This window comes from Pseudorasbora parva, chromosome 16 (genome assembly GCF_024679245.1).
Source record: "Pseudorasbora parva isolate DD20220531a chromosome 16, ASM2467924v1, whole genome shotgun sequence".
Lineage (NCBI taxonomy): Eukaryota > Metazoa > Chordata > Actinopteri > Cypriniformes > Gobionidae > Pseudorasbora > Pseudorasbora parva.
Genome location: NC_090187.1, coordinates 21958695 through 21976216, shown reverse-complemented (window position 1 = coordinate 21976216; position 17522 = coordinate 21958695). Strand labels below are relative to the sequence as shown.

Sequence of the window (17522 nt, the reverse complement as noted above, 5' to 3'; positions counted from 1 at the left end):
GTAGCGCTATTCTATCGCGTGCAGAGGGAGTTTGAAAGACAACCGTTTATCTCGCCCCTCGGATTGAGCGGTCTATGGTGAGTTTCCAGACCAAATATCTTGATGTGGGTCTGGCTTGTCAGGCTAGGATATTTAAGGTGTGATGTTGAATGTTGTTAGTGCCTATGCTCCACAAGTAGGTTGTAAGATAAGACATAAGACATAAGAAGATTATGGAGCGAGTTGGAGGAAGTGATGCAGACTGTTCACAGAGGTGAGAGAGTAGTGATAGGGGCAGATTTTAATGGGAAAGGGAATAGTGGTGGAAGTGAGGAAGTGATGGGCAGGTTTGGTCTTCAGGATAGGAACCCAGAAGGACAGAGGTTGGTAGACTTTGCTAAAAGTATGGAGATGGCTGTGGTGAACACGTACTTTCAGAAGAGGCAGGAACACCTGGTGACATATATGAGTGGTGGCAGGAGCACACAAGTGGACTGTATAATATGTAGACGCTGTAATCTGATGGAAATTAGCGATTGTAAAGTAGTGGTAGGTGAGAGTGTAGCTAGACAGCATAGGATTGTGGTGTGTAAGATGACTCTGGTGGTGAGGAAGATGAAGAGAGTAAAGGCAGAGCAGAAGACAAAGTGGTGGAAGTTGGAAAAAGAAGAGTGCTGTGTGGTTTTCAGGGAGAAGTTGAGACAAGCTTCAGGCAGTCAAGAAGGGCTTCCAGATGACTGGACTACTGCAGCCAAAGTGATCAGGGAGAAAGGTAGAAAGGAGCTATGTGTGTCATCTGGAAGGAGGAAAGAAGACAAGGAGACTATGTGGTGAAATGAGGAAGTCCAGGAGAGTATCCAGAGAAAGAGGTTAGCTAAGAAGAAGTGGGAAAGTGAGAGGATGGAGGAAAGTAGATAGGAATATAGGGTGATGAAGCGTGAGCTTAAGATAGAGGTGGCAAAGGCCAAACAGAGCTCGTATGAGGACATGTATGCAATGTTAGATAGTAAGGAAGGTGAGAGGGATGTGTATCGGTTGGCGAGGCAGAGGCATAGAGATGGAAAGGATGTGCAGCAGGTTAGAGTGATTAAAGATAGAGATGGAAATGTTTTGGCAGGTCACAGGTGGGTGAGGGAAAGATGGAAAGAAGTACTTTGAGGAAAGGATGAATGAGAGAAATGTCAGGGAGAGAAGAGTTGTAGAGGCAAATATGGTTGACCAGGAAGTAAAAAGTATTAGCAAGGGTGAAGTTAGGAGAGCTTTGAAGAGGATGAAGAGAGGAAAGGCAGTTGGTCCTGATGTCATACCAGTGGAGGTATGGAAATGTCTAGGAGAAATAGCAGTAGAGTTTTTAACTAGGGGGTTCAATGAGGTTTTAGAGAGTGAGAGGATGCCTGAGGAATGGAGGAGAAGTGTTTTGGTGCCGATTTTTAAGAACAAGGGAGATGTGCAGAGTTGTGTAAACTACAGAGGTATTAAGCTGATGAGCCATACAATGAAGTTGTGGGAAAGAGTAGTGGAAGCAAGGCTTCTTCATTTGTGAGCAGCAGTATGGTTTCATGCCAAGAAAGAGCACTACAGATGCATTATTTGCTTTGAGAATGTTAAGTACAGAGAGGGTCAGATAGAGCTGCAATGTGTCTTTGTTGATTTAAGGAAAGCATATGACAGAGTGATAAGAGAGGAGCTGTGGTATTGTATGAGGAGGTCTGGAGTGGTAGAGAAGTTTGTTAGAGTGATCCAGGATATGTATGAGAGCAGTAGGACAGTGGTAAGGTGTGTCGTAGGTGAGACAGAGGACTTCACGGTGAAGGTGGGACTGCATCAAGGAGCAGCTCTGAGCCCCTTCTTGTTTGCGGTGGTGATGGACAGGCTGACAGATGAGGTCAGACAGGAATCTCCATGGACTATGATGCTTGCGGATGACATTGTGATATGTAGTGAGAGCAGGGAGCAGGTGGAGGAAAGTGTAGAGAGGTGGAGGTTTGCTCTGGAGAGAATGAAGCTTAGTCGCAGCAAGACACAATACATGAGTGTGAATTAGAGAGAACCAAGTGGAACAGTGAGGTTACAGGGAGAAGAGGTAAAGAAGGTGCAGGATTTTAAATACTTAGGGTCAACAGTCCAGAGCAATGAGGAGTGTGGAAAAGAGGTGAAGAAGCATGTGCAGGCAGGTTGGAATGGGTGGAGTAAAGTGTCAGGTATGTTGTTTGATAAAAGTGTACCAGCAAGAATGAAAGGAAAGTTGTACAGGACAGTAGTGAGACCAGCGATGTTGTATGGTTTGGAGACAGTTGCACTGAGGAAAAGACAGTAGGAAGAGCTAGAGGTAGCAGAACTGAAGATGTTGAGGTTCTCTTTGTGAGTGACGAGGATGGATAGGATCAGGAATGAGTACATCAGAGAGACAGCACATGTGAGATGTTCTGGAGACAAAGTTAGAGAGGCCAGGTTGAGATGGTTTGGACATGTTCAGAGGAGGGAGAGTGAATATATCGGTAAAGGGATGCTGAGGTTAGAGCTGACAGGCAGGAGGTCAAGAGGAAGACCAAAGAGGAGGTTTATGGATGTAGTGAAGGAGGACATGAAGGTAGTCGGTCTGAGAGAAGAGGATACAGAGGATAGGAATAGATGGAGGCAGATGATGCGCTGTGGCGACCCCTGAAGGGAACAGCTGAAAGAAGATTTTTTTTTTCAAAAACATTGATGCATTATTAATACAAACTAGCACTTTAATTTTTTTTGTAATATAAAAAATATTTTACTTATTGTCTGTGTAGAGGCCATTTCGTTTTATTTCTCCATGGCACATGCATTTTGATTCTTTACACACGTAATGTTGTCTAATGAGGTATTTGCATTATTTATGCAGAAAGTTGACCATAGGAGTGTAAATAGGGTAAATGTTAAAACTTACTGTTTCAAATTAGACGACTATACTTTATAGGTTTAGTTTATGTTGAAGTGCTTTGGGACAATGCTTTTGATTGTGAGATTTCTAGGTAGTAAAAATTTGGATTTAAATGTATCGGCTATTAAATAGGTTATCGGTATTCAAATATAAAGAATCAAATATCTATCGAATACCATTACAAATATAGAAAAGATGTGAAAAGTGTGAAAAGATTTGAGGGCTTTTCACACTGTGCTTACTCCCGGGTTCTCTTTGTTCTAAACCCCGTTTGTAATTTAAAAACAGGGTTAACACCGCTTTTTTCCCAGGGTTATGAAGGTTATGACCCTTATATTTAAGTGCTGTGGGTAGTAGAGGTCGACCGATTCATCGGATTTGCCGATTCATCGGCACCGATAGCTGATTGGTGGAACAATCAAAAATCAATACCGATAGTTTTTCCGGTTTGCGTCCGTTGCGGGAGCGGCTGAGAAGGCTGCTGTCAGTACAGTAGCCTACGAGGGCTCTGAGAAGGGTCTGCTGGCATTATATAGCGCGAAGCGGCCTCTAGAGGTCAAATGAAAAACTATCCCTGATTGTTTACATTAACACGTGAGGCTCCGCGCTTCACAGCTCATCCTGCACAGAGCGCGCTGACACATCTGATGCGCGTTTAAAACGCCAACAGAGAAACGGTATGAATACAGAACACTTCAGTAAATGTTGCCAAATCATTATAAAGTGATTGATTTGTCGACTAGATGCTTTTAGCAGGGATAGAACAGCAGTATATGTACTTTGTCGTCGAGGCTGACAGGACGCTAATATTAGCAGCAACGGTTACCTCAATCATTTAAAATGATGTAACAGAAACTTTTTTGATGTGAGAAACTGTATCATGCATCCAACAGAAATATAAACGCATTAGACGTCAATACATATGTTGTTATTTTGATTAGAAAACCGTTGTGTTCTAAAAAAGCTAACTGTTTGGATTTATATGAAATGATAACACTTAATATAATGCAATAATATTTAATTTGTAACATTAAGTAAGGTTAATAAATGCTGTAGAAGTATTATTCATTGTTAGTTTTATCTGTTAACCTTTTTTATGCACTATGAACTAACATGAATGATTAAGGTAGAATTGTATTGATCGAATATTAATACATGCTGTAAAATGTACATTACATAATGCATTTAGTTCATGTAAGCTAGCTAAATAAATAAATCATTGTTAACAAATGGGATTTGCAGTCTGTTACCTGACATTTACATACATGTTTCTAGGTTATAGCTTAGGAAACATTTATTTGTAATATTTTAATGTTTTAGTTATTTTCTGTAGAATTTTTTTTCTGTTAGAACTGATTTTAAAATTTTCATATTTACATATGAAATTTAACACATTTTCATGGTTTAGTACTTTTTAAAATTTCTTGTAATAAAAGTTCAGCACTGCTTTTTTGCCTGTTATTTTCTGTATTATTATTATATTTTAATCTAGTATCTTTTTTAAAACTATCGGTCGATTAATCGGTTATCGGTAAGCGAGGTTAAACCTAGCTATCGGTAAAATCCACTATTGGTCGACCTCTAGTGGGTAGTCACAGATAAACCATGTGATGTATGTAAAAAGTTGTTTTAGCGCTTGATAAGAAAAATGTCAAACAATGATTGAAAACATGACAATTGGAGTGAAGAAAAGACCATTTCATACTTACCTTTTATAGTCCATTCAGTCAGCATCGTAGAGCCTTTTTGTAAATGGGTCACATGCTGCATTCCTGCTGCATTTATCCAGTCACCGCAAATATGCAAATAAGTATACTAATCCAGGGTTTTGGATTGTACTGTGTGAAGCTTCTCCTTATCAATATATGAAAACTATTGGGGAAATTATAAGCAGTGTGAAACGTGAAGAAATAACCCAGTTTAGAATGACCCAGGGTTAATTATTTCAAATGTGAAAAGCCATTTTATGTAATCGAAATAAGGTAAAACAGACCAGTAAAAAATGATGTCTTGTGAGACTGTAGAGCCTAGAGATTTTGAGGCTTGTGTGTGTTATATTTTGTTATCATTTTGGTTTATTTAGGCAGATGATTGTGTTGTAGAAGTTCATGTCTGTCAAAACAAAATTGGTGTAAACTCATATGCTGTCTCTCTCTGTCTCTCTCAGTAAGAACAGGCTGTCTTCCACCATGAACCCGGTGTACAGTCCCGTGCAACCGGGAACCCCATACGGAAACCCCAAGAATATGGCATACACAGGTACGTGATAAGACATTTATAAACACAACATGCTTTAGTAATAAATGCCTGTAATCTTAGACTAGACAATCCATCACTGCATGCTAAAAAAGTTCAAATGAAAGGACTTTTCTGCTGATGTAACCCAGACCAAAAATAATATTAGCCAATAGTACAGTGTAAAAAATAATATGTTCAATAAGTTATTACAACATATGTTTTTACATTATTTTAACCCATCAAAATAAGTTAATAAATGTTAAACTTGTTTTATTAGTTATACAAGATGTAACTCATTTTTTAATGTCCGTTTAACATAATTTAAGTTGAAATAACTTACAAGTAACATAATTTAAGTTGAAATAACTTACTAACAAACATCCAAGTCGATTGTACTGCAGAAGTTCAAAATTTGCCTTTTTTTACAGTGTAGTATCTACTAATGAGGTTTTCCGGTTTCCTTCTGAAATATATCAAAAGTTAAAGGTGCAGGAGGTGATTTGTGAGAAACGCTTTTGAAAGTGGATCGGACCGAGCACCGCAACACACTTGTAGCCAATCAGCAGTAAGGGGGCGTGTCCACTGGGGAGGACTGAAAGTGAGCAAGAGGGAGATTTGGCTGAGAGACATTACAAAAGAGCAAAGGTCAAAGGAAAATCACTGGAAAAGCAGGGTTATGATCAGACAAGAGCTTTTGCACCCGAGGTGATAGAAGAAAAGATTTGCAGCATTGGCCTAAAAGAAGGCCTGAAAATGGACACAGAGGTTTTGTTGTTTCTGCTCCATGTTTCTTTTATTAACAAAGTTCGGGAGGAACACGTTCAAGTGATCTATCTAATCAGAATGAGAGGAGGCATATATATATATATATATATATATATATATATATATATATAAACTTTGTAACATGTATGTAACACATATATGTAACATTGGTTTTGTTATGTTTCACAGAACCAATATATGCTGTTTTTTTAATGTTAACTATAGTTGCATGATGGCTGTGAGTGTAATTTTGTCTGGAGCTGGTGTGCTTCGTTTCAGCTATGATAAAGAGATATTAAGCATTTTGGAGGCGGAGCCATTTTAAATATCAGCAGCGTTTCTCAAAAATCTCTTACTGCACCTTTAAAGGGTTAGTTCACCAAAAAGGAAGATTAGATTTACTCCCTCAAGTCATCCTAGGTGTGTATGACATTCTTCTTTCATACGAATACGCGTCATATAAAAAAAATTCCTGGCTGGTCTGTCTGTCTGTCATAAAAGTAATCCAACTGGCTCTCGGGTTAATGAAGGCCTTCTGAAGCGAATCAATATGTTTGTGGGAGGAAAAATATCCATATTCAACATGTTATTAAGTACAATGACTAGCTTTCGGTAGACAGCAAAAGATATGTCTTCCCCCCTCCCCCCATTATAATGCTTGGAAGAGCCAGAATATTTTTTGGATAAAACTCTGATTGTGTTCGTCTGAAAGAAGAATGTCATATACACCTAGGATGGCTTAAGGGCGAGTAAATTAAGGGCACATTTTTATTTTTGGGTTAACTAACCCTAAATGTGCAAATACTGTTAGGGATAGAGCACCCAAAAAAAAAATTTCTGTTATATCCTGACGGCAGTGTTTGTCTGTAATGTGCAAGATTAATTCATTCAAACATCACCTCTCACTTCTGTTCCGTGTTGGCATGCGTGTGTGTTTATGCATGTAGAGCCATGTGTGTTGTGTGTGTCTGTGTCACTCATGGCAGGTGTTTGTCTGCTGTCATGGCAACAGTGGGCTCATATTTGATGTGCTCTTATTGAAGGGATGCTCTGGGTCAATAGAGACTGTTTACACTCCAGCTTCTCTCTCTCTCCTCTCTTTCAGTCTTTTTCATTATTTCTTTCTTCATTATTTATTTCTCTCTGTAGTTACCCAGAGGAAAATGTTATTGCTTAGAGGTTTTCTCACCTATAATTTGTCAGTTTTATTTGAGAAAATTCCTTAGAAGAAACCAAGCTGTAAAATATGCATCTAAAAAGCAACAAATGGTGTATAGCAGATCATTTGATGAGAAATGTGTTTAAATATTGAGATATATATCAGTTTTAATTTATTTTTGGAATATTAATGTACTAATAACAATTATTGTTATTATCATTACTATTGGATATTAATAAATATTTCATATATTAGTATATTATTTAAATTATGTCTAATTTATTTATTTATTATTATCATCATCATCATCATCATCATCATCATCATCATTCATATTACATTTATCAATGTATAATTGTTTTTAGTAGAAGCAGTAGTATATTATTTGTGTCTAGGAGAAACAATTGTGTATGACTTTGGGTATGAGCATAGTTTACAGACCTAATATTTACCTGATATTGTATATACAGTACCGGTCAAAAGTTTGGAAACATTTTTATGTTTTAAAACTTTTTTATGTTTTTTAAAAGTAGTCTTTTAATCTCACCAAGGCTGCATTAATTTGATCAAAAATACAGTATCATATTGTGAAATACTATTACAGTTTAACTACAAGTAACTGTTTTTTGTTGTAATATCTTAAAAAAAATATAATGTAATTTATTCTTGTGATGGTAATTTCTTTTCTTTTTTTCCCCTGGAAATCATGATACACCATCATTCAAAAGTTTGGGGTAAGTAAGATTTAAAAACAAAAAAGAAAATAAGGAAATACATGAATACTTTTATTTGGCAAAGGTACATTCAATTGATACAATTAAATTTGTAAATATTACAAAAGTTGTATATTTATAATAAATGCTGTTCTTTTGAACTTTCTATTTATCAAAAAAAAAAAATGGCAGTTTCCACAAAAAATATGAAGCAGCACAACTATGTTTTACATGAATAATAATAAGAAATGTTTCTTGAGCAGCAAATCATCATATTAGAATGATTTCTGAAGGATCATGTGACACTGAAGACTGGAGTAATGATGCTGAAAATTCAGCTTATCATCACAGGAATAAATTACATTTTAAAATACATTACAACAACAACAAAAAAAAAGTTATTTTTAAATTGTAATAATATTTCACAGTATTACTGTTTTTGCTGTAGTTTGATCAAATAAATGCAGCCTTAAGAGTATTTTCAAAAACAATAAAAAACCTTACGATAACCTTTTGGCAGGTACTGTGTGTGTGTGTGTGTGTGTGTGTGTGTGTGTGTGTGTGTGTGTGTGTGTGTGTGTGTGTGTGTGTGCGTGTGTGTGTGTGTGTGTGTGTGCGTGTGTGCGTGTGTGTGTGTGTGTGTGTGTGTGTGTGTGTGTGTGTGACTTCCAGTGAGAGAGATGCTGCATATAAGACAAGACACACAGCACACAGTTCATTGGACACATTCTTATAATGATTGTGTGACATTATTAAAGTACAAGTGCTTCTGCATGTATCTTATAAATGCAGAAATGAACTGACGTGAATGGATGATGAAATTAAATGTTAATATTGCATTTTAAAGAGAGTTGCCAGTCAGATCAGATGTAGTGGTTGAGAGAGCGTTGTTTGTATCAGAAACACTTGTAATAAAATTGTGTCTTTGTGAGTGCTGCTTAACGGATAAATGAATTTTCGGGTCATTTCAGTGAAGAGATGGAGAGAGAGAATGTATAGGACGCTCTGTTCTTAAAGAGTTTGAACTTCTGGTATATTAAGTTTGGTGTAGCTTGGAAGGCTTTAAAAAGTCAATTGTGTTTGACGTTCAGCTAGCTGAATGAAAGAACTACATGTAAGCCATTTTGTATACAATTTCAAATATTGCATATAGGAATATAGGAAATCTGTCTGAAAACAACAATTCAGTTTTCATTTTCCTGCTGCTAGTAATGTGGAAATTAGAGATCGACTGATAGTGGATTTTACCGATAATGATAACTAGGTTGGCCGATAACCCATTAACCAGCCGATAGTTTTTAAATGGACACTGAATGAAAATAAACGAAATGCTAGTAAAAAAAGTAAACTAGTGCTGAACCATAAAATATACTGTACTTATAAGAAATAATCATTAATTATTTGATCATTAATGTTAGTTTTTTCACTCAATGTATTAGTACATTTTAAGATTAACAATCTAACAATGAACAATACTTATTTATTAACCTTAGTTAATGTTACAAATGGACTCTTATTGTAAAGTGTTACAATTTCATGTAAATCAAAACAGTTTTGTTTAAAGATAGCCATCTTGTACATATGTACACAAAGCCCAAAGCATGCATATATATATATATATATATATATATATATATATATATATATATATATATATATATATATATATATACACGCAAATGTTTTGTTTTTATTTAAGAACACTTGATGATTATATAATGAAAAAATGTGTTGGAGTCCAGATTTAAAAAATACTGACATTTGATGCATTTTTGATTTGTTTCTGTTAGCCGCATGAAACAATTCAATTTATCTTTCTTTGCTTTCTCTTTCTTTTGCTTTTTATTATTGGGATATAATTTCCCTGGCAAATCAATTTGAATATGATCTTATTTACATTCCAGGCTTCAACATAAAAAAAATATGGCCTGAACATTCTTCTAAATATCCCCTTTTATGGACAAATAGACATACTGACAGAATTGTCATTTGTGGGTGAACTGTCCCTTTACTTGAACACATGACATAATCAAGCAGGTGCTCACATGCTCACTCTTATGAGTGTAACAAACTGAACGGCAGTATTTCTCCCGCATCCTCCGGTGTTGATATATTGCATCCTGTGCAGTGAGCTGTTCAGACCTGGATACTCCCCTCCCATGATGCCTTGTACGTCTGACAGCTCGTGCTGTTCAGTATGGAGCAATGCAAAGGGGTTCACACTCATCCGACTGTGTCTTATCGCGACAGACATGTCGTAATGGAGGCCATCTGTGCTCATCCTGTTCAATAAAGAGCTCACCTCGCTCGCTCTCGCTCTCTCTCTTATGATTAGCATAGGTTACAGAGATTGATTTGAATCAGTATATCTGGAGAAATTAACCTTTTCGTCTACAAAAATGCTCTTGCTTTTGTTAATCTATGTTCTGGTGACTCTCTAAAAAAAGGGGGGGAATTGTTACTTTTTTATCTACTGTATTGCTGAATGAAACAGGATATTCAGCTTGAAAAAGGTTGGAAAGAACTTGATTTTATCCAATTGGGAATGGATTGATTTGAAGTGGGCATGCAATGTGAGAATGAAGCCAGATTATGCTCTAAAATAAAGCCTATATAGCTATTGGTTTATTTCATAGTCTAATCCAAAGCTCAACAATAATAAGAGTTCACAAACATACACTCTCAAAAAAAAGGTACACTGGAGGTACAATTTTGTTAGCCTGGCTCCGCCCTCCTACGTACTTCCGCTCAATTTTCATTTTCCTTCTACGTCTGGGACTGCGGTGTATTCTTAGGTTTTTTCCGAACTAATTTTTACCGGTCCAATCAGCGAACAGAGGGAGTGGCTGAGAACAATGACGTTGATGTCGTGCGCTAGTTTGAGTTGTAGTTCAGTAATGGCGGCGGAGAAAGATGCGAACGAAACCATTCATTCCATTGTGGCACCGCTGCCGGATATCTAGAAGTTAAATCCGGAGCAATAACAATCTTTGCTGGGGTTTGTTGGTGGACGTGATTTTGTGGCCTTCCTCCCCAACAGGGTGAATTCAGGAAAAGTTTGATTTTCCAGCACTCGCTCCGTTAGTGGTGAAGGAGTTGCTGAAGACCTATTCAGACGGTAATTGTTTCTCGTGGGGTCGGAAGGTATTGCCATCATTTAAAGGGGTACTTCAGCGCTGGGAAGATGAACCTGTATTTAAATTAGGTCATTAATGTAGTAGAAATGTGAAATTATTTTTGTATTTGGTGCCTTCTAGACTGAGAAAAGACAGAAAATGTATTTTTGTCTCATGGGGATGAAAGACTACAATTCCCAGAATGCTTCGCTGCCCTGTGAGGCCATTCCTAAAGCCACTGCTACTGGATTACTGTGACTGAGTTAGAGAAGACACTACAATTAAAAACTGAACGTGTCTGTTCAATATAATGAGTGAGTCACCGCGCGAGTATCACAGCACTGAGCACTAACTGCAGGAGTGAGATAAATGAGCTCGTGATGAGAGCTGAGGTAATCGCGACTACACTCGCGGCATACATTCACAACGCGAGTTGAGTCTGGCGCGTTTCAGTTCATGCCTTTGCAAGCTTAACTTTCATAGAAATTAATTTGAGAAATTCAAAAGACTTACATTGCTCACCATAGCTCCGTTTAAATGAGTGCCTGTAGCTGCGAGCTGAGCTCTGAGTGTGATCTCCATCCCCCATACGCAGGTTCAAAACATGCAGAAATGGCTCCCTCTGCTGGCTGTAGTCTTTAGTCTTTGGCCAAACATTCCTCCTATGATGCAAATATCGTCAATTTGCATCATAGGAGGAATTTTTCCAGGAATAAAATGCATAAATCTCTTGTCTCAGGGGGATATGAGGGGGGAAAGCACAATCATTTGAATATACTCCAGGGTTTCTACTGATACAAAGCCATATGCTAATCGCTGAAGGAACCCTAAAGGGCATAAGGCTAAAGACTACAGCCAGCAGAGGGAGCCATTTCTGCATGTTTTGAACTCGCGCATGGGGGATGGGAGATTACACTCAGCTCGCAGGGAGAGCTCAGCTGTCAGCTACAGGCACTCATTTAAACGGAGCTGTGGTAAGCAATGTAAGTGTTTTAACTTCTCAAATTAATTTCTATGAAAGTTAAGCTTGCAAAGGCATGAACTGAAAAGCGCCAGACTGAACTCGCGTTGTGAATGTATGCCGCGAGTGTAGTCGCGATTACCTCAGCTCTCGTCACGAGCTCATTTCTCTCACTCCTGCAGTTAGTGCTCAGTGCTGTGATACTCGCGCGGTGACTCACTCATTATATTGAACAGACACGTTCAGGTTTTAATTGTAGTGTCTTCAACTCAGCCACAGTACAGGTGGCTTTGGGAATGGCCTCACAGGGCAGCAAAGCATTCTGGGAATTGTAGTCTTTCATCCCCATGAGACAAAAATACATTTTCTGTCTTTTCTCAGTCTAGAAGGCACCAAATACAAAAATAATTTCACATTTCTACTACATTGATGACCAAGTTTAAATACAGATTCATCTTCCCAGCGCTGAAGTACCCCTTTAAGTTGCAGGGGCTAGTCAGTTATTTTATTGCCGTCCGTGTCCCAGCACCCGCGTAAAAATCCCCGGCCGAATTACCTCCTGCTTTTGACAAACACCAAGGTCGTGTGGTTATGTAATAGCTGTCCTAATCCACATCTCCGAGTTTTCAAGAATATATCAATTCAAAATGTTCAACAGTTCAAAACTTTGGGACCACTGCAGAGCACCGTACGGTTGCGCTTTTCTGTTATTTGAATGCATTTCTCGACTTGTATTTCTTTAAAATGCTGCCAAGTATTTAAAAGAGCAATATATTTCATCACCGCTCAAACAAATTAAACTAAAAGCACGTAAACATTTGAATTGGTCCGCTATTTATAGCAGCATTTATTATCATACCAAGCAAGACATTTTATTTACAGCATACAATCATGTTACGGACCATGTGAGCAGCATGTCCCGATCCCGTTCACAAAACTCTCCTGTCCACCGTGGTGTGAATATACAGTTTAGATTGTGATTTATACAGAGTTTTAGGTTTTTATCACTGAGGTGGTCTGCACATTTATTTCCATGTGTGAAACAGGCAAAGGGCGAATGACATACGTCACGACTAAACGTTAGCAATTGGTTATGGCTGATCCAATAGTTTTAAACTTCAACAGAGTACCGCCTTCGCGGAAGTACGCTTGTCAATGGAGAGTGGCCAAACTCTCTGTAAAAATGAAATGTACGAGAGTCTGGTAAGACCAGGCTACAATTTTGTTCCTTGTGGAACAAAATGTATAACTGTACCTTTAAATGTACACAATTGGTCTTTAATGCCTGGTTCACGCTACAGGAGTTTTAGGCCGATTTATGCCCGATTTTCCCCTCCTGAGACTCGGAGTTCCGATGTGAGGCGTTCACAGATCAAATATTGCACCTCCTGATCTGCTCTCACACAACTCGGGCTCGCCCCGATCATATCAAACATGTTTGATATTTATCGGGATGAGCAAGATTGTAATAACGTCAGTACTGTCACAATAGCCAATAAGAAACAAGTCTACAACGAGACGGACATTTCATAATGGCGACCGCGAGTTGAGTTGCTGTAGTTTGCTGTAACGTTAGCTCTGAGTTTAGAAAGAGAGAGAGGGAGAGAATATCAGCATTTCTTGTTTTTCATTTTACAGCACAAATCTATGACGATCGCTTTTGAACTAGGCAGCGGTAAACATTCTAGCACACTAGTGTGACATAGCGTTCGTGCTGGGTTTGCCTAAAATACTCTGAAATAAGAAAAAAATAAATTACAGTCGTCAGAACGTTCCTTCACTTTATTCTCAGTCACACGCGTAATAACTAGCCTGAAAAACCCGCTACACTCCAGTACAATAAGTGCGCATACACTACCGCTATATGGCAAGCCCCGAGGGGAAAAATACATTGCAAACACACACACACACACAACGAGCGCCAGAACGACAGGATCAAATAAGGTTTAAAATGAACTCCATTTCTCGCTGAAGAACTGACAATCCAAGTTGAGCCCGTCTCCCCAACCATTTTCTAATCCACACTGGTTTATTCTTACACTTTTGTTTTTTTTCCACAACAAATGATCATTATTGGTACAGCAATCATGTTACAGTAGTAGGGTGATCCATTTTGTTTTCACGCTTATGATCTGCTGCGTAGGTCACATGACGCACTTCCTCTGGCACGATAATCTTAATATTATGTAGTGTGTGATGCTCCTCGATTTTCATATCTTGTAGTGTGAGCACGTTTAAGATTTGAGTTAAGAAAATCTGCAAAGATTCACCTGAAGTGTATACTGCAACCAGATTTTACAATCTGATAGGATTTTAAAACTCCTGTAGTGTGAGCCAGGCATAAGCATTCACACTGCCCGATTTTAGCCCCGATTTTGACTCACCGACAGGTTTTGCGAAGTCGCCGACAAATGCCCGAATTCATGGCAAATCAGTGCTCGTGCACGTGAGTGACAATTACGCAGTGTAAATGATCAAAGAAGCGATCAGAGAGAATCGCAGATGAGTCGCAGACGCCCGAGAGATATTTGGTATGCTAAATATCTGGAGCTGTCGGCGATTGAAACTCCTGCTGTGTGAAATGAGTTCTGACTGAAAATTACATCGGCAATGACCGACAGCCAATGAGAGAGTAATATACGGGGCAACGGTAGGTTAAGGGAGGGGTTATAGAGCAGAATATCGGGGGGCAGCAGTGGCTCAGTGGTTCATGTAGGTTGTCTACAAACTGAAAGGTTGGTGGTTCAATCCCCGGTTCCACCTGACCAAGTGTCGAAGTGTCCATGAGCAAGACACCTAACCCCAGCTGCTCCCGACGAGCTGGATGGCGCCTTACATGGCCGTCGGTGTATGAATGGGTGAATGTGAGGCAAAAATGTAAAGCGCTTTGGATAAAAGCGCTATATAAATGCAGTCCATTTCCATATCAGTATTTTAATAGATATATTTACAAATCTTCCAGACAGAAACAAAGCCCAATCATTTGCAAGTCCAGCTGAAGCAGCCGCACATTGTGAAATTATTTACCCCAAACTCTCTTTGCAGAACACAATCCTTGCTCACATTTGTCTCTCCAACAATTTCCACCACCATAATTTTTTTTTCTTTTTCTCCACAAATCAGCACACAGACAGTTTGGAGCAAACTTTGTGCAGTTTATCATTTTTAATAACAATTCCAAATGAGAACATTTGTGAGAACTAAGGTCTGACGCACGTGTGATCTTGCGTTGTTTACTTGTCACATCGCACGTGTAGTTGGGAAATGTAGTTTGTACACCGGAGAGAGAGAGTTGTCGGCGATTGTTTCTCCTGTAATGCAGTGTGAACTCATCTGTCGTCGATCCATCAGTCAGTATGAACACAGCAGTGACTGAATGATACCCCAGATGTATCATTCATGCAGTGTGAATAGAGCAGTGACCCGCCGAGTTTGAAAATCGTGCAGTCTGAACTATAGCCTAGAAATCTAGACGCACCATAGCGGCAGTAAATTTAATCTGCCCGCGAGTGTCGTCTAGCAACTTTCAATATGCTTCTGAGCTGTATTCGCCTAACTCTTGCCGGGCCAATCACATTGTGTATAGAGTCGGTGGGCGGGGCCATAATGACGACGGCCGAGTTGCGTTTGCGTGCTTCTAGTAAACACAGAAACTGGCGAACGGCGGCGGTCTTTCGAATCAGCTTTGACCGCGACTCTGGAAGACTTGGAGTTAAGCTTTTCTCTGAGAAAAGAACAAAGAACGGCACTGAAGTCATTCTTAAAAAGGGAAGATGTGTTCTGAGTTTTGCTGACCGGATACGGCGAAAGTTTAATCCATCAACAAGCTCCCCTTCACCTTCGTTGCTCTGGGCGGTGGTGGCGCTATCCTATCGCGTGCAGAGGGAGTTTGAAAGACAACCTTTTATCCCGCCCCTCGGAGTGAGCCCTGTCAATGGTGAGTTTCCAGACCAAACATCTTGATGTGGGTCTGGCTTGTCAGGCTATCTGAACTAGGCTTTAGGGTTATACCATAGTTTTCCTCAGTTCGGTCCTAGTGAGACGCTGTCCTGCCAAGTTTGGTTCCAACCCTTAAAGACGTCTATAGATAGCATGACAAGCCAGACCCACATCAAGATGTTTGGTCTGGAAACTCACCATTGAGAGTCGGCAAAACTCCGAACACGTCTTCCCTTTTTAAGAATGACTTCAGTGCCGTTCTTTGTTCTTTGCACCAAACTAATTTTATCCACTATCCACTTTTCAGCATTTGACATGGATGTTCTATGGCTGTTTATAACCTTATCTAAAGAAATGTATACTTTTATTTAGCAAGGATGCATTCATTTGATCAAAAGCGGCAGTAAAGTCATTTATAATGCTACTATTTAAAATAAATGCAAAATCCTGAAAAAGAAATTATCACAGTTCCCACAGAAATATTAAGCAGCACAACTGTTTAATAAGAAATGTTTCTTGAGCAACACATCAGCATATTAGAATGATTTCTGAAGGATCATATGAGACTGAAGACTGAATGCTTTGCATCACAGGAATAAATTATATTTTAAAATATATTCAAATAGAATTTTTGTAATAGTATTTTATATAGTATTTATAGTATACTTATTTTATATAGTATTAGTATTTTAATAGTTTTGACTTTATTTGTATCAAATAAATGCAGCTTTTGGTGAGCATAAGAGACTTATATACAAAATATAATGTAATTTAGGAAAATTACTCAAAATTAATTTAAAATCCATTGAGGAAAACGGCTCGGGTTATGTATATAACCCTTGTTCCCTGAGAGGGAACGAGCACTGCGTCGAAACGCTTTGGGGATGCTCCCTAAGCATCAGCGAATCTGAAGCCTGAATAAACACTAGTCCAATCCGATTGGTCGTGCGTGATGACGTCATTGTGACGGCGTACCCGGAAGTATAAAAGGGGGGCCGGCGCATAATGGCGGCAGTTTTTTGCTCTGAAGCATGCGCTCCAGGCGTGCCGAGGTGTGGCGGTACGACGCAGTGCTCGTTCCCTCTCAGGGAACAAGGGTTATATACATAACCCGAGCCGTTCCCTTATCGAGGGAACTTCCCACTGCGTCGAAACGCTTTGGGGAACGAGTACCCACTAGGCCACACCGAGGGTAGCGCCTGTCCTAGTGTGAAGCCGGAGACCGGGCACAACTAGGGTTGGAGCACCCTCGCGCCAGGCGTCGCAGGGAGATCCAGGCTATAGAACCTGATAAAAGTGTGTGGAGTAGCCCACCCCGCCGCCTCGCAGATATCCTGCAAGGGGACCCCAGAAAGGAGGGCCACCGAAGAGGCCATGCCTCTGGTGGAATGTGCCCTCACGGCTACAGGTGAAGGCAACTGCGCACCTGATAAGCCATGGTTATTGCCTGGACAATCCAGTTACTGATTGTCTGGGTAGACGCAGGCAACCCCTTCTTGGGTGAGCCAAAACACACCAACAATTGTTGAGATCTCCTCCACTGTGCGGACTTCGCCAGATACACCCTGAGTGCCCTGACCGGGCAGAGTAGGTGAAGTCTCCCCTCTTCCGCCGTCACGCGAGGCGGAGGATGAAATGCCTGCAGAACCAAAGACCTGACCACCCTCGATGGGACCTTAGGCACATAGCCCGGCCTAGGGTGTAAGATGGCCTTCACTCCACCCGGGGCAAACTCCAGGCA

General features: G+C 39.6%; 1 protein-coding gene across 3 annotated transcripts in view; it reads left to right on the top strand.

Annotated features, from left to right (window-relative positions):
- Positions 1–17522, top strand: part of fam168a (family with sequence similarity 168 member A) — a 90654-nt gene that overhangs the window by 46892 nt on the left and 26240 nt on the right. For all 3 annotated transcript variants that reach the window (XM_067419971.1, XM_067419969.1, XM_067419970.1), the window contains one exon: positions 5058–5149. In XM_067419971.1, the coding sequence (XP_067276072.1) occupies positions 5058–5149 (92 nt within the window). The remainder of the gene's footprint in view (positions 1–5057; positions 5150–17522) is intronic.